This window comes from Benincasa hispida, chromosome 11 (genome assembly GCF_027475165.1).
Source record: "Benincasa hispida cultivar pf3 chromosome 11, pf3_genome.v1.1, whole genome shotgun sequence".
Classification (NCBI taxonomy): domain Eukaryota; kingdom Viridiplantae; phylum Streptophyta; class Magnoliopsida; order Cucurbitales; family Cucurbitaceae; genus Benincasa; species Benincasa hispida.
Genome location: NC_143488.1, coordinates 76,886,335 through 76,912,971, shown reverse-complemented (window position 1 = coordinate 76,912,971; position 26,637 = coordinate 76,886,335). Strand labels below are relative to the sequence as shown.

The 26,637-nt window shown below is 35.9% G+C and overlaps 1 protein-coding gene across 4 annotated transcripts; it reads left to right on the top strand.

Moving 5' to 3' along the window:
• The first annotated feature begins 4,037 nt into the window (after positions 1-4,037).
• PIE1 (SNF2 domain-containing protein / helicase domain-containing protein) lies at positions 4,038-24,978 on the top strand. 4 transcript variants are annotated; one of them, XM_039048117.2, is made up of 22 exons: positions 4,038-4,421; positions 4,513-4,632; positions 5,272-5,377; positions 5,618-5,698; positions 5,880-5,987; positions 6,350-6,430; positions 6,544-6,632; positions 6,777-6,913; positions 7,006-7,067; positions 7,843-7,978; positions 8,810-8,875; positions 8,956-9,029; positions 9,113-9,244; positions 10,605-10,643; positions 17,207-17,275; positions 17,422-17,484; positions 17,617-20,938; positions 21,391-21,455; positions 21,610-21,680; positions 21,972-22,752; positions 23,008-23,528; positions 24,142-24,978. In XM_039048117.2, exons 3-22 carry the CDS (start codon positions 5,318-5,320, stop codon positions 24,554-24,556), a joined length of 6,372 nt encoding a protein of 2,123 aa, XP_038904045.1. In that variant the 5' UTR covers positions 4,038-4,421; positions 4,513-4,632; positions 5,272-5,317; the 3' UTR covers positions 24,557-24,978. The 4 variants fall into 4 exon arrangements, with proteins under 4 accessions (XP_038904045.1, XP_038904049.1, XP_038904046.1 ...); XM_039048118.2 differs by having other exon boundaries at positions 4,086-4,421; positions 4,499-4,632; XM_039048121.2 differs by lacking the exon at positions 4,513-4,632 and having other exon boundaries at positions 4,069-4,421.
• Positions 24,979-26,637: the final 1,659 nt, after the last annotated feature.

Genomic DNA, 26,637 nt, shown 5'->3' with positions numbered 1-26,637 from the left:
GATGGCTTTGATGAGACAGATTGTTAATGATCCAGATCAGGCTGGGCTTTCTTCTTGATATTTTCTTTAAGCCAAAAGCGGAGTTTTGTTGTTATTGTTGATTGTTTTCTTCTTGTTACTCTATTAAGTGGTTGGTTGGATGAAAACAGCTGTGAACGTTGGTTTGGTGTTTGGGTTGTTGTTGTTTCTGCTTAATGTTTGTCTTGTTGATGGGTTGTTTTGTTATTTGGTTGGTAACTGCTTCATTTAGGTTTCAATCTTGTTCTTATGAACATTTATTTTCTTTTATGGATGCTCTATTTATGCCTTTTATACCTTCCCTTGTGAATGATTGTGTTAATTATGTCCTGTCTTAAAAAATATATATATCTCAGACAAATGGGGAGTTTGTTATAAATAATGATATTGGCTAAATATATTTGTTTAAGATTTCTGGCATTATCTTTTTAGGCTTTCTAGAGTTGTCTATGCTTTTGTCTCTATGGATCTTGTTCAAAGATTGCTTTTCCTGTTGCCAAATCTCTAGAATATTTCCTTCCTTATTTATCATATTATGCATAATATTTTATTTAGAATTTTTCGTTTTTGGTGAACTGATGATTTTATGTGGAAATATTTTTCATATTTTCGTTGTGCTTTTTAAGCTAAAGAAGTTCTTCTGTTAGAGTTGCTGCTTCGATTATTGTGTGAGCTTTACGGACTTTTTACAAGATCTACATTGTTTCTCAAGAAGAAGTTCTTTGTGCTATTTGTGGCATTGTGTTCATTGCTTGTTCTTATTACAATTCATGAAGGTTGATTTGTCTTAGAGGGAACCGAAAACTTTGTTAATCGATAAGGATTTCTCTTACCTTAAGAGGAGCCTAAGACCTTATTCTTTGAGAAGAGAGTTCTCAAGACTTAGGGGAAACCTAAATTCTCATTTGAAGGAAGTTCACAAGTAGAAGGAAAGATATCATCAAGTGTGAAGGGAGTCTCACACTCTTAGAGGGAGCCTAAGTGTTTCAACACTAATATACACACACTTAAAGGGAGCCTAAGTTCAAGAGAGAGGGAGTCTCACATCTAGGGGAGAGCCTATGTGTTCAAAAAAGCTGGGTTGTACGAGTGTCATTGTAATCATTTTTATTTTATAGATAAGTACACCGTTGTAATCGGTTGACTTTTACATATTAGTAGATTATCTTTCACGGGCACTCTACCCCCCAAACGTAGGTGGTTTATCACCGAACTAGGTAACCAATATTGGTGTGTTTATCTTGGTTTTACTTCTTTTTGTTTTACTGTTGTCTCTGAATGTTTTAGGACGTTGTGTGAGACAATCATATAGATTGCGAATAACCACTTTCCAAAATTTCAAATGATGAAGGTAAAGTTACTTCCTTACATTGAAAAAAAAAACATTTTTAATAATATTTTGATTACTCAATGGAAGTTCTCTTAGTCCGTTTGATTCTTTTTTTTTTTCTTTTATAGTTGATGTTGTTTTACATATTCTTATATTGCGTATAGATTTGATCATGCGAAAGTTTTTCTACAATGTCCTAAATGTTTACAAGAAATGGGAAAAGAAAATGAGTACTCTACTTCTACTTCAAAGGTTTGCGTCAACGTGACCTGAACTCCTTTTACAATTTCCCCGTCTTTATTGATGCATGGTAGAAAGTCCTCCATGTGATGGAACAAAACAAGTGCTCGACGGACTAAAAATTGCAAAGGTTAGTCCACCAATTTCTCACATATTGTTTGTTGTTGACAAAATGTTATTTTTTGATGCAATAAAAAGGGAATTTCAAAATGATAGTGTTACTTATTTTTATTGATGAGCTAAGTGGAAATTTTCTATACATCAATCGATTGCTTTGGTCGTAATACAGTGAATAATGGAGAGGGGTGATAATGTGATTTTCCAAGTACAAGATTCATAACCTAATGACCCTGACATTCCCCTAAGATTTGATCATGCTACTTAATTGTATTGAATTGCGTATAAAGGCGACAACTATCCTCGTAGACTGACAAATGTCATTTCGGCATACTCTGTTTCATTCACATACTTCTTCAGAAAAATCTTAGGAGGTCATTCAACATATAATTTGCTCAAAGTCAAACACATTTTAAAACTTAAAAAGTTCTGATGATAAAGCCATAAGAAATGAATTTGTATATTGTTTGTATAGGTAGTGTAATGATAAATTCTTTCAAGAATTTTCTCAGTAATGTACCCTTTCATCTACTCAATGCCACATGTCCCTCAGCTTATAATTTGGTTTATCTTTGAGACACATCCTGTTTAGGGAGTCCACTTTGATACACACTCATAAGGTATCAATTAATCCCAGTATTTGAATAAGAATTCAGAATCTGAATTCAACACCTAAAAACTTTGATATTTCATTGCATGCATTGGAATCTGGACATGTTACTTACTCATCTTTTAAATTGTCCTATGAGATATTATTTATTTAGTTAGACGTGTTACTTGCCATGAAAAAAACTTTGGACCCTTTCTTGCTACAAGACTGTTCTATTTGCTTACATAAGAGATCAAAGTATAGAAATACCTTTCAAGCATGGTACGAGGGTTCTTTTCCACATGCGATCATGCCCAATATGGTAATCATGTGAGGTTGTAGTTAAGTCATTTCTACCAATTCAATGCACAATTTGGGATTCAGACTGGTAAGATATATCTCAACAACAAAGAAATGCTTTTTGGAATGCTATGAAATTGTACAAAGTAAATTTAACTAAGTAAACAACGATAGAAGAATAATACATTTCATTATGATCGCTATAATGAAATAAAGCCACATCCTTATTATTTTTCTTGTTCTCTTCGAGTGAAACCATAAAACATAACTTTGATTATTATATCTATCAAATTGTTTTTTATTTGTTATATTTAGAGTTTGTAAACTAAAATAATTCATGGAACAAAGGATTACAAAGATGTTCATCATTCTATATTTACCAACTCGAACATAACTAAATGGTTGAGATTAGAGATGGGCGAGGCGGGGCCAGGGATGCCATTCCCCATCCCCGTGAAATTCTCTGCGGGAATTCGCGGGGATCGGGTTCCCCGGGAATTTTTACCCGTTACCTATTTTTTAAAATTTAAATCACTAATGTGAGCAAATTTTAATTAAATAATTAACTTGATCACTAAATTGTTTATTATGGTAGTTTTATATGACAATTTGAATTTAAAAATAAATTACTCAAATTTTGGCCTAAAAAGACTAATTAATTTTTTTAGCAGAAAGAAATAAATATAAATCAAATTATTCACATATATAATCTAAATTTAAACATTCAATTTAAACATATTCATTATCTTTCCCAATAAATAATCAAATTTGAAATTTAAATGTAATATTTATATAATAATAATAATACCATAACATTAGATAACTATACTAAATAGATATGTAAAAACTAATCGGGGCGGGGTCGGGGTCGAGGGTAGGAACGGGGAATGCATTCCCCGTCCCCGTCCCCGTTTAGCTCACGGGGATTTTTTTCCCCACTCCCTCCTCCATTCCCCATCTAATCGGGGAATCCCCACCTCATTCGGGACGGGCCCCGTCCCCGTGGGGAAATTGGATATCTCTAGTTGAGATACTATTCATCTTAAATGTCAAATCTAAAAATACTTTTGCATAATTTTTTTTGGGGCTAAAATATTCACGCGCCAATTGAGAGCTATGTTCACTTTTGGCTATAAAGATAACTTTTAAATATAAAAATAAGAAGTGAAAAAAATCATTTTTTCTTTTCAACTGAAAAAATATATTTTTAATGACAAAATTGCTGATAATATTTATAAATAGCCAAATATCACAGTCTATATGTGATAGACTACTATTTGTATCTATTATGATACAAATGGACACAAATAATAGTCTATTATAAATAGACAGTAAAATTTTATTATTTCTCGTTCATTTCTCTATATTTAAAAAAAGTTTCATTATGTATTTAAAAGAAAGAAAATCCTATATATAAAATATATAGTTATGTTATACAATACTATACATAGGGAAAAGGATAAAAGCGTTGGTCGGTCTTTATTATATTATTTGGGGGGTTAAAAATTTATGGTTTCTATACTGAAGAAAACAAAAAATTTCAGAATTCCGAATTCTGCCTCTCACATGTTCCTCTCACTTTCCTGCCGTCGGATTATACTTCGGTAGATCACTGACCGTTGATCGAGGGTTTTATCCACAACTACCGCCGTCGCCGCCGGCGGAGACGATTTAAGTGGAGTCGCCGAACAAGGAACAATTTGTGATCCTCTGAACTCTGGAGAGAATTCACTCATTTGGATCTGGGAGTCACGTTCATCGGATCTTCGTTACGTTGATTGTTGTCTGCAACAACCCTACTCTTCCCGTCGAAAACGACCGCGTCAGGTCCCTCCATCTTCTACTTCGTTATTTACTCTGGAACTTGCATTTTCTTGTTCTTGGTGTCTGATTTTCGTTTGTAGTTTCGGACATTTAGTACATTCTCGGTGAAGAAGCAGGTTCTACGGACATGGTAGATTCTTTGTTTTGGTTTTCATGTGATTGGAGCTTTGTCTGGTTGCGAAGAAATAGTGGGAGTAGAGCTAAAGAAATGAACGTACGCAATTCTGGTCCTTTTTCTTTTTCTTTTTCTTTTTCTTCTTTTTGATTTGAACGTGGAGGAAAAAAAAGATTCTTTAGCTTGAGCTGAAAAATTCTTTTTCTCTGTTTTTTTTATCTTTTGGGAACAAAATGAAGTGGGTTTTAGAGACAAACGAACTTACAGTTATCCACTATGGCGGGTAGAGAGGTGCAGAGAAAATCGTTAGGTTTGGAACTATTTTGGTTGCTTCCCTATATGGAACATGCTAAGTCTTTTAGTCATCTAGACTCGAAGTGATATCAGAGCATGTCGTCACTTCTCATTAACATGCACTAGAACAATTGATGAGTTGATAATATTGAGCCCGAGGTTCAAGCAATATTTAAGATTCATCCCATATGATTTTAAAATATCAATGCTGCCATAATGGGTCGAATCATAACCAGTGCATTGTTCAGCATTGGATTTTTTTTGTTCCCTTCAGGAAAGATTTATTGAAATGTGTATATATCTGTTTTGTGCTCTGAGGTTTTTGGATTGGATGAATTATTTTGCTAAGCAATTGAAGAACTAAATCTTTTCATCTTTTTGGCTACAATAAATAATTTCAGCCAATTTTGAATTGATATTCACATGTTGTCATATAATTTGCAGGGTTCTTTAGTTGTGTAGCCAGCATATTATAAATATAGAAAAAGCCATGGCATCTAAAGGTCCCAGGTCTAAACTTGACCATGAGACAAGAGCTAAGCGCCAAAAGGTATTATACCTCTTTGAGGAAAGAGCATTGAGATTACTTATGGAAGCTGCTTGGTTTGCATCTTTTCCCTTCAATCCATCCATCTAACTACCTTTTTCACACACTCGCATGGATATTCATGCTTACACACGATGGATGGTGGGCGGCTAGGTTTTGAAGCGGAGTTCTCCAAGACTCTTAAGCAATTCTTGCAGTTTCTTTGTCTACTTCTGATGTTATGATGTTTCTATGGTATTTCAGGCACTTGAAGCTTCAAGAGAACCTAACCGACCTAAAACACATTGGGATCATGTCTTAGAAGAGATGGTTTGGCTATCGAAGGTGAATGGCTAAGTCGTCAATCTAAAATTTAGCTCCTTTCTGGTTTGAATAATTTTAACTACATGCATTTCACTCCATCACTTTTGAATTTTTTATATAAGGATGGCTAGTGATTCAAAGTTTGAATTTTTGGATAAATTTTCTATTCTTCCATTCATACAAGTAAGTTGATTATTTGCAGGATTTTGAGTCTGAGCGGAAATGGAAATTAGCTCAGGCGAAAAGGGTTGCTCTAAGAGCTAGCAAAGGCATGATAGACCAAGCCACAAGGGAAGAAAGGAAGTTGAAGGTTCCGAATAACCTCTAATAGAAAGCATGGAAATCTTTTTGTTGGTTTTCAAACAAAATAACAATGGCCTGGGAATGAACAAAAAAAATCTAGGAGTTTCTTGGTGTATCTCTTGATTTATTTTTTAAAAGCTGTTTTCTATTACTTTTAAAATTGAATAATTGTTCATAAAATTATTTGTTAGTCTTGTCCTTGGCGACAGATATCCATCATGCTAAACAATTTTTCTTTATTAAGAATAATCTGTTTTTTAATTTCTAAACACAGAAAATTATATTTGAACACTACTTTCAAACAGTCCCTAGTGTTAATGTTATTCTTGGGATCATAATCCTTAATGTACGGTTTTCTATTTTGCACAGGAAGAGGAGCAACGGTTAAGAAAACTTGCTCTCAATATTTCAAAGGATGTAAAGAAGTTCTGGATGAAAATAGAAAAGCTGGCAAGTTCATTGATATAATGCTATTTTCTCATATCCCATGTTTTCCTTTGGATGAGATGATAAATTTTTTTTATTTTCTTCAGAATTGGAAATGATCAATTTTTTTATTTCAGGTGCTTTACAAGCATCAAATGGAGCTTGACGAGAAAAAGAAAAAGGCACTTGACAAACATCTCGAGTTTCTTTTAGGGCAAACTGAAAGGTGCCTGATTTGATTTGACTGCTAGGCTTGGGCTTTGATGTTGGGAGAGGGGATGATTTTGGATGCATTATGTACACAATCTTTTTAATCCTTAACCTCGTGCATTGCAACATAATGAGGTGAAATATGATCTTGCAACTTTAGGTACTCAACGATGCTGGCAGAAAATCTTGTGGAAACTTATAAACCATCTCAGGTGAATTCTACACATGAGCCACACAATGTTCACTCCCAAGAGATTGATGAAAGTGAAGCTGTTGAACCTACAGAGTTAAATGTTGGTATGCTGAAAATTGTGATATTCTATGTTTGAGATTACCTCATAACAATGGTATAGTTTTTAAGTTGAAATAATTGAGAATATATTTCACAGAACATGAGTCAGATTCTGTGGACTTTGATGAAGAATTCGATGTACGATCAGAAGATGAATCAGTAAGTCCATTTTCCCTTTCTCCATGGTATTAATATTTAATATTAACTTTGTTGTATCAGAGATTTGTTGTCAGATGCACTATTTTCAATTGTCACATGATTTTTGGTATGAAGAGTGTTTTTCATAAAGATATCAGAGCTATGATCAAGGAGTTCCTCCTCAATCCGCCTTTTGGAGAAAAAGAACGATTTCTTTGGCTTGATTCAAAATCCATATAAAGTTTCTTGCTCAACAATTGGGTGGGGCATAATTTTCCCCCCTAGTTCTTAAAATTTTGGACCTAACACCACTAGATTCATCCCTGGCAACAACATAATTTCTTTTTATTTAACTCCTACATTTGAGTGTTTTGCATGCCTTAATTTCAATTTGTTTGGATAATATTTCTTGATATTCATTGTACGTTATAGTATTCTGGCTTGGAGATCTGTTGGAGGTTTCATTAGTAATCTCTGATGTCAATAGTGTTTGACACCTGTTGCACACACAAGTGAAGAAAAATACCTCAAAACTTATTCAATTGTCTCAAATGATACAAAGCAGCCCTTTATATAGGGTGGCAGCCGGTTACAATACACTAAAGGTGATTAGTTTAGTAGGTAACTGGTTATACAATCAAACTTAAAAGGAAAATACAGCTAAACTTAAATAACTAACAAAAGATTATGTTCCTACATCAACACCTTTTGCTTTACATACTATGAGCTCTTTTATTTTTTGCTACTTTCAATCTCAATTTTCTTCAAGTAATATGTTTTCTCACAAATGTTTTAGGAAGATAATGAGCAGACAATAGATGAAGATGAAGCTCTAATAACTGAAGAAGAAAGGCAAGAAGAATTGGAAGCTTTGCAAAATGAAGTGGATCTTCCTCTTGAAGAGCTTCTAAAAAGATATAGAGGAGAGAAAGGTGCATGGCCAACCATTATCTTCTTCTTCTCTTTTAATCATACATTTGACAGGCCAGGTTGGTTTCTGATTAGTGGGTTAATAAGTTTGGGGCTGATTTAGTTTGGGGCTGATTTGTTTTTGCAGATTCCTGGGCAGGTAATTTATTATTATTATTTTATAACAAAAAAAGAATCACATTAATATAATTATAATGAAAAAGGAATACATGTTGAAAAAAGGGAAAAAAAAAGGTTGGGAGATTCCTCTGCTTCCCATTTCTTTTTGTTGGAAATAAGGGGCTTTGTTGATAGTTTATAGCCCCAAGGGCATTTTAGTATTTTATTTTACCCTAGGTTTATTTCCTTTTTTATTTTAGGGCTTGCTAGAGCCTATAAATATGACTTCCATTGTAACTTTAATTGTCTGTTAAAAATAATAAAAGAGACTCTCTATCGTGGTTTTTTCTCCCTATTTTAGGGTTTTCCACGTAAACCTAGTGTTCTCTATTTTTTATCTTTTAACACTTTTTATAGACCCCCTGTGTATTTAATGCCATTGTTTCTTTCATTGAGAACAATTATGGGCTATATCAAGTCTCATACACTCTCTTATGCCTTCTTACCTCTTTAGTAATCAAGGTCATAAAGGCTTTATAAATGGATATCCTTGGTTGTTTGTTTATTGAGAATTCTTTATCTATGTGTGTAGTCATTATTTCTTAATGCACTGTCATTCTTAATATACCCTCCTTATATGTATGTTAGTAAGTGGTAGACATTGTAGAGCTGGCCAACTTATAGAGTCTAGTTTGTGCAAATTATTAGCTTAAGAAAATGTCTAATTGATTCAGATGATTTAGAAGTTAGCCCTGAAGCAAGTACTGGAGGAGCGGAAGAGACAGAATTAGAAGATCATGGTAAGGACAAGATGCCACTAATTTCATCCATGTTAATTTGTGGAATATGTTAGACTGAATTGTTGAGATATATGCTCCAGGAAAAGGGAATGAGTGTTCTATGTCACATAAGGTTCATGAAATTGGCTCACTTAGTTTCGCCGGTCGTCGTTGTGTAAGTTGTATGTGTATCTGATTTGCGTTCAAAGCTCAGAGTAATTTAAATCCTTCACGCTAATATGTATTCTATCATTTCAGAATGAAAGCAATGGGGAATCATCAAGTGTAAAAGACCATACAAAAAGAGAGACTCGTGAAACAAAAAATTTGTCTATGCTACCCATGGAGTTTCCCAAGGACGATGCATTTTATGATTTCAGTGAAGAACATGTAAGACAATTGTTTTGTTTTGTTTTTTGTTTCGTTCTGTTTTTCGTTCTGTTTTTACTTTTTCGTTCTGTTTTTACTTTTTCTTTTCCTTTTTAGAAAATAAAAGTAGATTCTTTCTTGTTGTGCATATGCATTCGTTATTTAAATGATGGGTTCAATCTCTGAAAATCTTTTTTTTTAGTAGATTGTATTGGATCATTTGGTTGGATTTGTCTTCTTGTATGCCGTTTATATACTTTTGTGTTCTCGATGAAAGCTCTCTTTCAAAAAGAATAAGAAGGTTAATGCTCATGTTGTTATTATGATATGGTTGCTATAACTATTTGTCTGGAGCTTGCAAAACTTCAGCATGCAGCTACTGTATTGTAGGTCTAATACGTGCAAATTCCAGGCTTCAATTGTAGCAGGTTTTAGTTTTTGGTCCAATGAGGGTTCTTTTTTAATATTACTTATCTACTGACTGTATATGCAAATTCTTAGTAATTTTAGCACCTGGAGTCTTGTTATTAGTTCTACAACTAAAGAAGCAAACTAAAAAACTGATGGGAATGCTAGTAGGGTTCCTCGAAGTGATTTCAAAGCTAAGAAACCTTGGATAATTATTTTCTGTACATTATTTCCTTTCTTTTTCTGCTGCTCCATGTTTGATATAAAAATTCAACTTCTCAACGGTTGGAATTAGTTTCTAGAAGCTCTTTAACAGCGATCATAGTGACCATTTAAGATCAAAATTTATTGTTCCTTGATGCTTAGATTGTGGATTGGCAGAAGGTATAGTTTTAAACTTGATAAAACCATTTACTTCTTGCACGCCCAACTAGGGGGAAGGAGCTTAATCCTTTTGATGTCTGGTCACTCACTAGATTACATGTTTCTCTGTGGGCTACAGTTACAAAGCTTTCCTGTAATTATGCTCATAGCTATATCTTACTTGATTTAGAGGTCTTGTATAGCTGGAGCCCCTTTCTCTAGTTAGACTTATTTTTTTGTATATCCTTGTATTCTTTTATTTTGCTCAATGAAAATTATTATTATTAATAAGAAAAAAAAAAGAGGCCTTACTAGGCTGCCCTTTTTTGGGCATAACCGTGTATTCTTTCATTTTTACTCGACGAAAGTTTGGTATATATTGGTTATTTTATCCTTTCCAGAAAAAAAAAAAAAAAAGAAGAAGATAGTTTGGTTAGTTGTTATTAAAAAAAAGAAGAAGAAGAAAGAAAGACTGCACTACCTATTAATTTTATGTGAATATGTTCTCTTTCCATGGGTATACTAATTTGTGAATGGGTTAGTATTGGTGTTGATGGGCTCATGGAAACTTGGTTTGTTTACTTATTTTTGCACCATTGTCTCTATGTAGGAAGATGGTGACTATGATTTTGCTGGTGGAGAAGAAAAGGTATGAATCGTTTGATATATGGATTCAAACTACTTGATATAACAGCGTCAAAGTTTACCTTTTGCCATGCTATCTTCAATTTTGTTTCTTCATTTAAGAAAGATGCCTCTCTTGCATGGCTAATAAATGCACATAAATTTGTTGAATCTTGTAACCTGACCTTACGTTTGTTGAAGGAGTAATTTGGTGTCTCATAAGAGTTTTGCGTGAAGTTCTTTCTAATTTTATTCACCCTTCAATCAAATGATTTAATTTATGTAGGAAGGGTTGACGACCATTTGGTTGGTTATAAACCAATATTTAGTCTCGTTTGCAAAGAGGGATCAAATTTGGCAATTTGGAAAATAAGAATTTAGAACCTTATCCTTTTAGAGTAATGGTTATGGTGATTTTTTCTACAGAGATTTCCTTTGTAGCATTAGGTGAACGTGAGTAGGTGGGCATTGTCGTTATTAAGAGTGAAAAAAATTGAACTAATCAACGAATCATATTGAACTAAACCAACCTGCACTTAGTAGGCTTTGTTCAGTTAAGCATATTGGTTTGGTTCTAACTGAACTTAGCCATCTTCAACCTACTATACGGTATTTAGGATTGAGTTATTTGGGGAGATATGACAGGTGGTTGGTCCAAGGGTTACATCAGATCACTCGCCTATCATTCTTTCCTCGGGTTTTCAGAAGTGGGGGCGTAGTCCTCCTGGTGGAACTCTCCCGTTCGGGGGAAGTGGGAAGGGTTCAGATTTGGAAGTAGGTTGAAGGTGTTAAAAAAGGGGAACTAAAGGTTTGGAACAGAGAAGTGTTTGGAGACAATAGGGTGAAGAAAAGAGAACTGTTGGCTAGAATAAAAGAGGTTGACGAGTTGGAGATGGATGGTCTATTGGAGGAAGCCTTGAAGGTAGAAAGAGAGTCCTGCAAATGTCAATTTGCCGAGGTGTTTAGAAAGGAGTCCAGTTCTTGGAGGCAAAAGATGAAAGTGGCTTGGGCTTAAAATGGCGATTGTAACACTGCTTTCTTCCACATGATAGCTAGTGGTAGGAAGAGTAGGAATATTATCGGTAGGAATGTTATCGGTTCCTTGGTTAAGGATTTTGGTGAGACTATCAGGGAGGACTTAGATGTCGAGGAGGAGGTTATATCTTTCTTTGCGAGTATCTATGGGTCGGAGGTTACTCCTAAACCGTTCATTGGGGATTGATTGGAATTCAATCTCTCCTAGGAAAAGGGAGGGGTTGACAGTTCCCTTCTCTATGGAAGAAATCAAGTAGGGTGTTTTTACTAGCGATAGATCTAAAGACCCTAGGGCCCGATGGATTTTCTTTAGCTTTCTATCAAGAAAACTAGGATCTGGTCAAAGCGGATCTGTTCAAGGTCTTGAATTCTTTTTCAGTCACATTTGTCTCATTCCTAAATGGGATAACGTGGCTAGGGTAAAGGGTTTTAGACCGATCAACTTATTTACAAGTGTGTATAAGATTATTGCAAAAGTGTTGGCTAATTACTTGAGAAGGGTGCTTCCGTTGACAATCTCTGAAACGCAAGGTGCTTTTATAGTTGAGAGGCAGATTTTGGATCAAGTTTTGTGGCTAACAAAGCTATAGAGGAGTATAGGCAAAAAAAGAAAGAGGGAGTGTTATTTAAGATTGACTTCGAGAAAGCCTATGATCATGTAGATTGAGACTTCCTAGACAAAGTGTTGGAAAAGAAGGGCTTCGATTATAAATGGAGAATGTGGATGTGGGGTTGCCTGGGAAATGTGACTTTCTCTTTTCTTATAAATGCTAGTCCTAGAGGTAAAGTGGTGGCCAATCTCTGAAACGCAAGGTGCTTTTATAGTTGAGAGGCAGATTTTGGATCAAGTTTTGTGGCTAACAAAGCTATAGAGGAGTATAGGCAAAAAAAGAAAGAGGGAGTGTTATTTAAGATTGACTTCGAGAAAGCCTACGATCATGTGGATTGAGACTTCCAAAGTGTTGGAAAAGAAGGGCTTCGATTATAAATGGAGAATGTGGATGTGGGGCTGCCTGGGAAATGTGACTTTCTCTTTTCTTATAAATGCTAGTCCTAGAGGTAAAGTGGTGGCCACGAGAGGCCTTAGGCAAGGAGACCCTCTATCTCATTTCCTTTTCTTGCTTGTGGTGGATGTTATGAGTAGTTTGGTGAGGAAGTGTGTTGAGGTGGGGGAGGAAAGAGTGATTCTTTCGCACCTACAATTTGCAGATGACACGCTTTGGGTTTGAAAATCAATAGGGAGAAGTGTAGCATTATGGGGATCAATTGTGAGGAGGAGAAACTTAAGAGATGGTCAGAGTTGGTAAGGTGTGAGGTTGGGATGCTTCCCTCTTCCTATCTTGGCCTTCCTCTTAGGAGTAATCCCAGGGCAATTGTTCTTTCGGATCTGGTGGTGGATAAGGTTAGGAAGAGATTAGTGTCTTGGAAAAAAGGGTACTTTTCTAAGAAGAAATATTTCATTGAATAAATGAAATTAAAGGAAGATAGAGGGTCTATTAACCCTTGGCAACCAAAATTGGGGTCCTACACCTTTCAGATTTGAAAATATGTGGTTAAATCACAAAGACTTCCTCCCTTCTGTTGACTCATGGTGGAACAGCCACCCATTAATTGGGCATCCTGGCCATGGCTTTAACCAAAAGCTAAAGAATCTTAAGTTGGCGATCAAAGCATGGAATATATCCACTTTTGGCATCATTGAAAGACAGAAAGCTTCTCTACTAAAGGAATTGGCCTCCATTGACTAGAAATCAGAAACTGGTCCCATAACATGTGATCTTGCTGATAGAAGACTTTGGATTAGAAATCAGTTCCTCTCCCTTAACGCAAATGAGGAATTAAAGTGGAGGCGAAAGTGCAAAACAAATTGGCTGATCAATGGAGATGAAAACACATCCTTTTATCATAAACTTGCTGCCACAAAAAAGAGGAAAAACTGTATCACAAACATACTCAATGGCCAGAACTTATGTTTGGTTAAGGACACCGATATAGAGGCTGAATTCATCTCTTTTTACAGAAATCTCTTCACCAGAAAACCAGGTAATCGAATTATTGCTTATCCTTTGGAATGGGATCCTATCAGCCAGGAACAAGCAAATTTCTTGGAGGCCCCCTTTACAGAACTTGAGATCTGGACAGCAATCAAGGCTCTAGGCACTAACAGAACTCTGGGGCCCGATGGTTACACATCAGAATTCTTTAAAAAATCGTGGAACACTCTAAAAACTGATTTAATTAGAGTGTTCCAAGATTTTTTTGAGAATGGAATCATCAATGCCAACGTGAATGAAACTTATATTTGCCTTATCCCTAAGAAAGTTGATGCCAAGAAGGTGGGAGATTATCGACCTATCAGCCTCACTATGGGCCTATACAAGATTATTGCTCAGGTTTCTATTAAATCGCCTAAAAAAAGCCTTCTATCTACTATCATGATCCACCAATCAGCCTTTGTGGAAGGTAGGCAAATTCTAGATGCATTGATTGCTAACGAAATCATCGAAGAATGGCATGCAAAGGAAATAAAAGGGGTGGCCATCAAGCTCGACATTGAGAAAGCTTTTGACAAGGTGGATTGGGATTTCCTTGATGAATTGTTAATTGCAAATGGTTTTACAATGGATCAAAGGTTGCATATCTACCACAAACTTCTCCATCATTATAAATGGCAAACCTAGGGGGAAATTCAAAGCAACTAGGGGCCTTAGACTAGGTGACCCATTATCCCCCTTTTTGTTCATTATCATCATGGATAGTCTTAGCAAAATCCTGACTTTGGTGGATACAAAAGGTTTTATTAGCAGACACACTATCCCAAACTTGCGTCACAACATCAATCACCTCCTTTTTGCTGATGACACTCTACCTTTCTCCATCAGCAATGAGAGGATTATCCAAAACCCCTTCAATTTAATCATTCTTTTTGAATATGCTTCTGGTTTCAACATCAATAGGCAAAAATTTGAATTTCTGGGCATCAATTGCGAGGATGATTGAGTGGTCTCTATTGCCAATAAATTTGATTGTAAGATTGGGATATGGCCTACCACATATTTAGGTCTGCCCCTTTATGGAAAACCAACAACAGTTACCTTTTGGCAGCCAATTTTAGACAAAATTGACAAGAGACTTCATTCTTGGCAACACAATTTCCTTTCAAAAGGAGGCAGACTGACCCTTCTGAAAGCAACCCTATCTAATCTACCTGTCTACTACTTATCCCTCTACCGTGCCCCTGTGAAAATCATTGATGCCATTGACAAATGTTTTAGAAACTTTCTTTGGTCGGGTCACAAGGATAGCAAATTATCTCATTTATTAAAATGGGACAAACTGAAGAAATCACTGGATGAAGGGGGATTGGGGATCACTGATATTAAACAACAAAACAAAGCGCTCCTTGGCAAATGGATCTGGCGTTTTCATATGGAAAAAGAGACCCTTTGGAGGATGCTTATCAAAGCCAAATATATATCACACCATTTTGATCTCAAGGCTGCAGAACACAAAAGAATATCAACCTAAAGCCCTTGGAAATACATCCTACAACAAACGGACCTCATCTATGGAAATATACAGTGTGAGATTGGCGATGGTTCCTCCACTGCATTTTGGACAGACTATTGGCTTGCTGGTTCAGCCCTCAATCAGACCTTTCCTAGGCATTCTATGTAAGTCCATCCTTTCTCATTTCCCTAATTATATGTCAATTTTCTTGATGCCGGAAAAGGTAGCCCTAATTGTGGAACGGCTATTAAGGAATTTCTTTTGGGAAGGACATAAAGGGGGCAAACTAAATCACTTAGTCAAATGGGATTATGTCTCTAGATCTCAAACGGATGGTGGCCTTGGTCTTGGTGGCCTAAAAATAAAAAATTTAGCCCTGTTAGTTAAATGGGGATGGAGATTTTTGTTTGAAGAAAATGCGCTATGGAACCAAGTTGTGAAAAGTGTACATGGAAGAAGCTTGTTTGGGTGGCACACCAATGTCAAATTGCAGTCTCATAGTCCTTGGATTAGCATTTCAAACACTTGGTTAAAAGTCGATTCTTTGGCTTCTTACAAATTAGGAAACGGAAGAAGAATAGCATTTTGGCACAACCCTTGGGCGGATATTATTACCCCTAAAGGATCTCTTTCCAAGACTTTATAGAATATCCCTGAATCCTAATGGTGCTGTATTCGAATTTTGGGACTCCTCAATAGCTTCTTGGTCCATCAATTTCAGAAGGTTGTTAAAAGAGGAAGAGTGTGAAGATTTTCAAACTCTCATTGGCATTGTTTCAGCAAAAACAATTACACAAATTGCTGATAAACGAAGTCGGGAGCTAGAAAATAATGGAATTTTCACGGTCAGATCCCTTGTAAATCATCTCTCCAAAGCTTCCCCTATTGTCAAAAGTTTGGAAACTGCACTATGGAAAACTAAAAGTCCCAGGAGGATTAATATCACAATTTGGATAAGGCTTAATGGTCTTCTCAATTGTGCAGCTGTAATGCAATTGAAGCTTCCCACTCACAGCCTTTCTCCACAGGTTTGTCCCCTTTCCTTGGCAGATTCGGAGGACCTACTGCATTTGTTCTTCAATTGCAGCTATGTTGAAAACTGTTGGCATCTCTTATTTGAATGTTTCAATATTAGTTGGAGTTCTGGTAATATATTCAAGGATAATGTAGAGCAGCTGCTTATTGGTCCCACGTTTAAAGAAAAACCAAGGTTGATTTGGACCAATGCAGTGAAAGCTTTGCTAGCAGAACTGTGGTTTGAAAGAAATCAATGTGTATTACATGATAAAGCTTCACCTTGGATGATCCGCTTCGAGATTGCTCGGCTCGACGCTTCTTCATGGTGCTCCCTTGCCAAAGCTTTCGAAAACTTCTCCATCCAAGACATTAGTCTCAATTGGAAGGCCTTCATCTTCTCTCCTCTATAGTATATTATGTTAGAATTGTCTTTTAATGCAGGTACTTTGTTGTAGTCGTCTAGTTTTAGTTTATGAGCTTTGTACTGTTTCGTTTCTGATCTTATATTGCTTGTATCAGATCCTATTTATTCCTGAAACCTAGTTTTTGGATTGTCTTGATTGTATTGGAAATGATGAGAGTGCTAAGGAGGTGTCAACCTAGTTGAGATGTCCTTGTGCACTTGTTGATCCTTAGGCTTTAGTTTTGTCTCTTCATTGTATTGTTACTCTTAGTTTGTATTGTCTCATTTCATTATCTTAATGAAGAGGCTCGTTTCCATTTTTTATTTTTATTTTTAAAAAAAAGTTCTTACTTGAAGACTTGTGGGACTTCATTAGACTCTTCGCCTCCATCAGTTGTTTGTTTTGTTTTGTCTTGTCTTGGCTTTTCTATAACATTGGAAGCGTAGTATGATGTAGTCTTGGGTCTAATATCTCATAAACTTGGAAAAGGAAGATCTTTTGAAATTTCAAGATGTTTAGGTACAGGTGATGCAGACCAAGTGGTTGTATGTGTTATCATTCTTGATTGATGTAAAATTCTAATTTTCCATTGAAATTTTTGTTTCACTCGATCTGTATCTAGGATGATGAAACGACTTTATCGGAGGAGGAGAAACTGGACAAAGTGGATTCAAACAATGCCAAGGATGAGGTAATGAGCAACTTATGTCTTCTCGAGACATTTGAGAGTTTTTCATTCTAACGAGATGTCGTTATGGTTGCAATTCCTTTTGCTTTTCATATCTTCTGTATCTATTTCTTTTTCTTTTCCCTTTATGTGTGTGCGTGTGTGTGCAGATTTTAATGCTGCAAAATGAGAGTGAAATACCTATAGAAGAACTACTTGCAAGGTATGGAAAGGTAGGTTTTGGAACTTAATTTGTTTCTAAATTATTTCTTACTTGTGTCTCTCTCTTTTTTTTTTCTTCCTCTTTTTCTTCCCTGGTAGGAGCAATAAACATGTGTCTGTTGTAATCTCAATCTTATTTGCAGGATCACTATAATGATTACGATTCAGATTATGAAGCTGAAGATACCTCCGCTTGTTCAGACGATTTTATGGATTCTCCATCTCATGAAGAAATTGAGCCAATGGGCCTTGATGTCTGTGTGCATGAAAATATTGACCCCGGTAAATCTCATTCATCTGGAAGTTCACCTCCAGAGAGGAAAGGATCCTTGGAAAATTCTGAAGAAAGGGAGAGTGGGGATGGAATTTTAGATGCTGCAGCAAGATCTGCTCAACCACCTGGGAACACGCTCTCCACAACTAAAGTGCGTACAAAATCCCCTTGCCTTATGGATTCTCCATCTCATGAAGGAATTGAGCCAATGCAGCTTGATTTCTGTGTGGACGATAATATTGACCCCAGTAAATCTCACTCTGCAAGCTCACCTCCAGAGAGGAAAGGACCCTTAGATAATTCTGAAGAAAGAGAGAGCGAGGACATAATTTTCGATGCTGCAGCTGCAGCAAGATCTGCCCAACCAACTGGGAACACATTCTCCACAACTAAAGTGCGTACAAAATTCCCTTTCCTTCTTAAGCATTCCTTACGCGAATATCAACATATTGGCTTGGATTGGCTTGTGACTATGTATGAGAAAAGACTGAATGGGATTCTTGCTGATGAGATGGGGCTTGGGAAGACAATCATGACCATTGCTTTGCTTGCTCATCTTGCTTGTGAAAAGGGAATATGGGGTCCCCATCTTATTGTGGTCCCAACAAGTGTCATGCTTAATTGGGAGACTGAATTTCTAAAGTGGTGTCCTGCTTTCAAAATTTTAACTTACTTTGGAAGTGCGAAAGAGCGCAAGGTTAAGAGGCAAGGGTGGATGAAGCCAAACTCATTTCATATATGTATAACGACTTACAGGTTGGTTATCCAAGATTCTAAAGTTTTCAAACGCAAAAAGTGGAAGTATCTAATACTAGATGAAGCTCATCTAATTAAAAATTGGAAGTCACAAAGATGGCAAACTCTCCTGAACTTCAATTCCAAAAGACGAATTTTATTAACTGGTACCCCCCTCCAAAATGATCTGATGGAGCTCTGGTCCTTGATGCACTTTTTGATGCCCCACATTTTTCAGTCTCATCAAGAATTCAAGGATTGGTTTTGCAATCCAATTTCTGGAATGGTAGAGGGGCAAGAAAAAGTGAATAAGGAAGTTCTTGATCGTCTGCACAATGTTCTGCGCCCCTTTATACTCCGTCGGCTGAAAAGAGATGTAGAGAAGCAGCTGCCAAAGAAACATGAGCATGTCATAAACTGTAGATTGTCAAGAAGGCAGCGTCAATTATATGAAGACTATATTGCTAGTTCAGAAACACAAGCTACTCTTGCCAGTGGCAATTTCTTTAGTATGATTAATGTTATTATGCAACTTAGAAAAGTTTGTAATCATCCTGATTTGTTTGAGGGTCGTCCGATCATCAGTTCTTTTGATATGGTGGGTATAGTCATGCAGTTGAGTTCATCTGTATGTTCTGCGTTATCACCTGGCCTGTTTTCTAGAGTTGACCTTAAGGGTTTAGGATTTTTATTCACTCATCTAGACTTTAGCATGACTTCATGGGAGAGAGATGAAGTGAGAGCTATTGCTACTCCATCAAGTTTAATTAAGGGTTCTACCAATGTGAATAAATCTGAGGAAATTGGATCTGGATTTAGATATCGGAAGAGATTGCATGGATCAAGTATTTTTGCAGACATTCAAAATGCAATCATGGAGGAAAGAGTAAGGCAGGCAATGGAGAGAGCAGAAGCTATAGCCTGGTGGAATTCCTTGAGATGTGACAAAAAGCCAATTTATTCCACGTCCCTTAGGGATTTAGTGACAATTAGGCATCCTGTTTATGACATATGCCATGAGAAGTCGAATCCCTCATCCTATTGTTATTCCTCAAAAATTGCCGACATTGTCCTTTCACCAGTGGAACGTTTCCAGATGATGATGGGCCTAGTTGAAAGTTTCACCTTTGCAATTCCAGCAGCAAGGGCCCCATTTCCCCTGTGCTGGTCCAGTAAAAGCCATTCTGACGTGTTTCTGCATCCATCTTATGAGCAAAACTGCTCCCGATTCCTGTTTCCCCTTTTAACTCCAATCAGGTCTGCAATTATTCGGAGGCAAGTGTATTTCCCAGACAGAAGGCTAATACAATTTGACTGTGGCAAATTGCAGGAACTTGCTATTCTACTCAGGAAACTAAAATCTGAAGGTCACCGAGCATTAATATTCACTCAAATGACAAAGATGCTTGATATTTTGGAGGCTTTCATCAATCTGTATGGTTACACTTACATGCGTCTGGATGGATCCACTCAGCCTGAAGAGAGACAGACATTAATGCAACGATTTAACACCAATCCTAAAATTTTTCTTTTCATTTTATCAACTCGAAGTGGGGGTGTGGGTATCAATCTTGTTGGTGCAGATACTGTTATTTTTTACGACAGTGATTGGAACCCTGCTATGGATCAACAAGCTCAAGATCGCTGTCACCGCATAGGACAGACGCGTGAAGTTCATATATATCGTTTGATTAGTGAAAGCACCATCGAAGAGAATATTTTAAGGAAGGCAAATCAGAAGCGTGCTCTTGACAATCTTGTTATTCAAAGTGGTAGTTACAACACTGAATTCTTCCAGAAGCTTGATCCTATGGAGTTGTTCTCCGGTCACAGGTCTCTTGCCATTAAAAATATGCAAAAGGAAAAAAATCATTGCACCGATACAAATGAGGTTTCTGTATCTAATGCAGATGTGGAGGCTGCTTTAAAGATTGTAGAAGATGAAGCTGATTATATGGCTTTGAAGAAAGTTGAAGAAGAAGAAGCTGTGGATAATCAGGAATTTACCGAAGAAGTGATTGGAAGGATGGAAGATGATGAGTTTATGAATGACGATGAAATGAAGCTTGATGAAGGTGGGGATCAAACCAGCGGCATGATTATGTCAAACAGAGATAATGAGACAATGATACATGGAGCTGATGATCTCAATGAAGAGAGAGCTGTAATTGTAGCTAGCAAAGAAGACGATGTTGACATGCTGGCAGATGTCAAGCAAATGGCGGCTGCAGCTGCTGCAACTGGACAAACCATTTCGTCCATTGATGACCAACTGCGACCAATTGATCGGTATGCAATACGTTTTCTGGAACTGTGGGACCCTATACATGACAAAGCGGCTGTGGAGTCTGATGTTCAGTTTGAGGAGACAGAATGGGAACTGGATCGTCTTGAGAAGTATAAAGAGGAGATGGAAGCTGAGATTGATGAAGACGAGGAACCTCTTTTATATGAAAGTATGTACATTGTTGCCATGTTGTCTTGTGATGATAATAGTAATTTTGCTGTATTTTCTCTCTTAAATAATTTTTTCTGGTCACCATGTTTTGAACGTTAAGCATCATCATCATGTGAATGGTCAGTTATGGGGGAGGATGTTGGCCTCCATTTGAACCAAGAAAGTTTGGAGGATATAATTGTAATTCAGTTAATTGCAAAATTCTTCTTTTCACCGTTATAAAGATTTTTTTTAATAGAATAATTTATATGCATTTTACATATAGACTCAGTAGAAAATATGAGATACCAATCCATCCTTCTTTTGTTAAAACTGTTGTATATTTGAATACGTCTTTGTACATTTTAAAATTTTGGCCTTTATATCTCATGTAATACTCATATATGATTACTTTTGGTTTCTTTTAAAAATGATTAATGCTGTATCTCCATGAATTTCTGTGTTCAACAGGTTGGGATGCTGAATTTGCAACTGAAGCATATAGACAGCAAGTTGAGGCCTTGGCACAACATCAGGTTCGAAGCAAATATTCTGCCCGTTGAAATGATGTCCCTATCTTTTTGCATAATTTCATCATGAGAATCAATTTAATTTTTCTCAACCAAAAGAAAAAAAGTAGTGTTTCATCTCATATACTTAGTACCTTTATTTTTAACTTTTATTACACAGTTGATGGAGGATTTGGAATTTGAAGCTAAGCGGAAAGAAGCAGAGGAGGCTGAAAATTGTGATCTTACAAGGTGAAACAATTTTTTGAATGTTAAATTACTACCAAATCCAGAAGCATTTAAGTTGATTAGTTATGCTAAATTTAATTTTATATCAATATTTTACCATATACACTCATTGTTTTTCCATGCGGATAAAAATATGACTATGGAACAACAGAATCTTACAGGGAGATATGGTCACAAGGACCAGAGTTTGGGGATCAATAGCCTTGACGATGTGGATTTTGTATCACATGGTTTGTGCTTTTTATTTTTTAAATTTAGAGTTCTTAATCAGTTCAACTCCTGTTTTCCTTGCAGGAATACAACACATAGTGAACTAAAACCGAAGGCTAAAAAGAAATCAAAGAAAGCCAAGTTCAAATCTCTGAAAAAGGCCTCTCTTTCTTCTGAGCTGAAAGCAGTGAAAAAAGAAGCATCGGTGGACTTCTTGTCTTCAGATGATGAAGATATATGTAGTGAAGATGTTCTTGAACCTTTATCAGCTCAGTCAAACTTACAGAAAAAACGTAAAAGGGCTGAAGTTAGTCTGGACAGCGAGTCAGGAAAGTCTCTGAAGAAAAAATCTAAGAAGTTGAAGAAAAATATTGTAGATAATTTCCCACTAGATCAACATCCCAATGTGTCAGGTGTGCAATATGATGAAGCTACAGAAGTAAAACCACGGGAGAATGGTGTTGATCTTGAATATAAATTAGTTAGCCGTAGTAGAATGGGAGGGAAAATATCTATTACTTCCATGCCAGTTAAGCGAGTTCTGATGATAAAACCAGAGAAACTAAAAAAGGGGAATATTTGGTCAAGGGATTGTGTTCCTTCCCCTGACTTTTGGTTGCCACAAGAGGATGCAATACTGTGTGCGATGGTACACGAATATGGTACACATTGGAGCATGATTAGTTCAACCTTGTACAGTATGACTGCTGGTGGGTTTTATAGAGGGAGATACCGTCATCCTGTTCATTGTTGTGAGAGGTATAGGGAACTCATACAAAGGTATGTTATATCTGCTCCAGATAATCCAAATAGTGAGAAGATCACAAATGCTAGCTCTGGAAAAGCTCTTCTCAAAGTCACGGAGGTTAGCTAATGATTTGATGGATGCTTTGAATTAATATGCAAAATTTTGATAGTTATGGTTGTGCCTGCAATTATTTGTTCTCTTCTTTGGGTTCATCAAGTTTGAGTATGTAGCCGACTTATTCTTGCAGTTCTTTAGGATTAGTATTTTGTGTTACTCTTGCGTGTCATATTTCTTAAGAATATTTGTGTGCGCTCTGAGCTTTTTGATATTTGTGATAAAAGAATTCTCAGTGATCAGTATCTTTTATTTCAGGAAAATATTCGAGTACTGTTAGATTTAGCTGCTGAGCAGCCTGACCGAGAGTACCTACTTCAGAAGCACTTCACTGCCCTGCTCTCATCTGTGTGGAAGGCTAGAATACGTGGAAATCGTTTAGATTCTTCACTTTCTTGGAATGGTTTCTATTCTGGTGCAAGGTATTTTACAACTGGTAACCACATTACTCGGTATTTTGGGAGGGAAACAACAGGTAAGTTGAAATTTGGCAACACAGGACACAACTTCAAGTTACTAGCTGCTGCACTTAATGATGCTTGTTCTACGGGGACGGATGATAAAAAGTCCCAATCCTATCATGGGGAACGTGCATCAGTCACTACAGAGCAGTTGGAGTTAACACTTGAGTTTCAGGGAGAGGATGATCTTAACGTGCCATTTCCATCTTCGGTTGACTTAATAGTATCTGATTCAGTTTACTTGCCCTTGGTCAACCTGGATACATGTGAATCTTCTGGTGCCCGAAAGCGAACAAAAGTTGCAGAAACACGTTTCAGGTATGATCCTCTCTCTTTCCAAGTCTTTCAGCATATATTGTGAAGTTATGACATGTATATGCCTGATTCCTCCTTTGGGGTGTTGTATTGCAATGATGTCAGAGATTGGTTAATACACTTGTACTTTGAAGATTGTCTCTTCTACCACATGTAGAATTACTAATTAATTAGGACTATAAGATCTGATGTCACCCCCATTTCTATGTTTTTTTAAAGTTCACTCCAATCCATCTTTCTGGCTAACTAGGAATTAGGATCACTTCAGGTATCCAGTTACGCTCATAACTTGATCTTCAACTGGAAAGGTCCAGTCTTGTACTGGATTATTCACATATTTTCCTTTTTTTTGTAAACAAAAAATTTGATAGTACGTCAAGTATATTTTTTAGGTGGCATATCTTGGGTTCATTTTTCTCTCCACCTTGGACCTGATTTTTCTTTTCAAGTCTGTTATGGACTGCACCCTATAAAGACTTGAAAAGAATCAAGAGATGACATGGGATGGATTATTCCTAGAAGCGTCAATGAAATCTCATATTAAAACAATGTCAAAAGCAAGCTTATGAATAGGCTTGAAATCCCTGACAAAGAATTTGTGTTCTCAATTTCTCAGGGATGCTGCCAGAGCTTGTAAGGATGATTTCCACGGATGGGCATCATCTGTATTCCCAATAAACGATCTCAAGTCTCGCTCTGTTTCAAAATCACAGTCGCTTGGAAAGCATAAGCTGGGAGTCACCGACTCTTCTAAATCTGCAAAATCCAAGCATAGGAAAACAGGACCGGACCATGGAGAAAGTTCCCACCACTTGATTGCTGACCATCAGATGCGATCACTTGTCCAGGAGGATATCCATAACTTATATTCCCTCAGCTCACCAATTCTTACAGATTATTCATTTCCATATGACATGGATGAGTATCCATTCCCACAAGAACCAGGGAGTCTAGAGATGATCCCCGATAATTATATCCCAGGATTGATTTCAGGTCTCGACATAAACCCTGACTTTACGGATATTGGCTAGGCTTCTCCGTTTATCGACCCCAGCCATTCATTTGAACTAAAGCTATCATGATTACCAGAGAATCCAGATCGTCAAGGCTACTCCCCAGTTAGCCAAAATATTTTGATCAAGCTCCATCCTTCAAATTTCTATATTGCCAACATGAATCTGATCTACTTCTTTCTGGGGATTTCAGAGGGTTTTGGCCAATAATGACTCCGTTCGCCAACAGTTGGGTGCACAGTCTTCTTGTTGGAGAATTGAAGCAGGGGGGTCTTGAGGATGGAAAAACCAAAAGTGATTCGAGATTCTGTGTCCTTATTGGGAGAACTGTTGTAGTTATATTTGAGGATTTTAGTCTCTCTATTGCATGTTTTCCCACATAGGAGTAGGGCTGGAAAATTATAATATTGAAATTTCAAAAAGAAAATGATGTTACCCAATTTTTGTCTTTCATCTCATTCGCCTTTCAATTTTTAAATCGTTGAAATCGAATATCTAAAAAACTAACAACATTCAAACAGTTTTCTTGCATTTTGAAATCGAACATGTTTCGATGAATTTTTAAGCATTTTACTTATTTAACAGTTATTTCTGATGGATAATGATATTGCAAATAAGTTGTTTCATTTTATTTGATTTGAAAATACCCAATAAAAATCGTATCTACGATTTTTCAAAAGAGAGAGACTTTTTTTTTTTTTTACAGCAAGAGAAATATACATGAATATGGGGTGAAATTTCTTTGAATCCCCGCTTATCATAATGAGTGAATGTGGAGATGGGGGTATTCGGGGCAATGAGTTAGTTATTATAGTCCTAGATTATTATAGTTTAGTTTGGGTTATAATAGCATAAGTGGTTGAAGTGTAAACTATTTTAGTTTGAGAAGAAAATAGTAAACAATGTAGTAAATAATATGAATGTAAAATAATAAAATTGTACTAAATAATAAATACTGTAACAAATGATGAAATTTTTACGGTAGTCAGAGGTGGTTATTATATTTTGATGATAATTTTTGTCCCAAATGCCCCCTTAAAGTTTACTCTTTGGATTATATTCATATTGGTCTATAAATTATGTTTTACTTGTTTCTAAGAGTTCGTTTGGATTCACTTGAAAAAAATATTTTTTAAAAAAAATTATTTTTATTTACACATTTTTTATTAAAATATATTTAAAAGCTATTTTGAGTGGTAGTCAAACACTCTAATTTCTTTCAAAATGACTTACTTTTTAAATTAAACACTTGAAAATGTATTTCAAGTACACCTAAATTCGGTTTCGCATCTGATGCCACGAGATGTTTAATCATGGTTTCAAAGGAATGTTTAAAAGTGCAACTTTGTTTTTAAAAATACATCAAAATATGTTTAAATGAGTTTAGTTCAACGATAATTGATATGGTCTTTTTTTTAGAGGTCAAGGATCGAGTTATTGTACTGCAAAAATAATACTTGAGTATGTATTTTATGCAAATGTATATATGTACATGATTTAATTCGGTAATTGAGATATATCTCCATCTTCTCAAAAGTTGTAAGTTGGAATTTTTACAACACAATAATGAAATATTTCTGAAAATGTTATTTGTGATTTTTACTAATTCATGTCTATTGATAGTAATCTTAATATTGATCGACTATGGTCATAAAAATCATAATTGCCGAATATCTTGATTCAATGTATTAATTATAGATTTAATGTTAAATTACAAATTTGGTCTATATGATGTGAAAAAGCTAGAATGTATTCCTTATGATTTATAATTAGGATTTAGTTCTTATCATTTGGTAAAAGTTTCATAAATAATTCTTATATTTAGAATGATTATTTATGAGAATTTTATCAAACCGTAGGAACTATTTACGAGGTTTTATCATATCACAATAACCAAATTTATAATTTAACCCAAATTTAAATATATTCTCATATTTACGTTATCTTATATTTCAATTTCTATATTTGTAATATTTCATCTAAACTATACTAGGCACCCGAATAAATCAAATTTAGATTAAGAAAAAATAGGGTAATTGTCATAAATAGCTTTTTCTAAGTTTCACTTTTCAAAACTAGCACGTTTTTTGAAAACTCGT

Excerpts from the sequence above, each read along its gene's own strand:
- PIE1 (XM_039048117.2), top strand. The coding sequence starts at position 5,318 with ATGGCATCTAAAGGTCCCAGGTCTAAACTTGACCATGAGACAAGAGCT. Across the intron at positions 17,276-17,421 it reads CAAACAATGCCAAGGATGAG|ATTTTAATGCTGCAAAATGA; the intron begins GTAATGAGCAAC and ends GTGTGTGTGCAG. Across the intron at positions 21,681-21,971 it reads GAAAATTGTGATCTTACAAG|GAATACAACACATAGTGAAC; the intron begins GTGAAACAATTT and ends TTTTCCTTGCAG.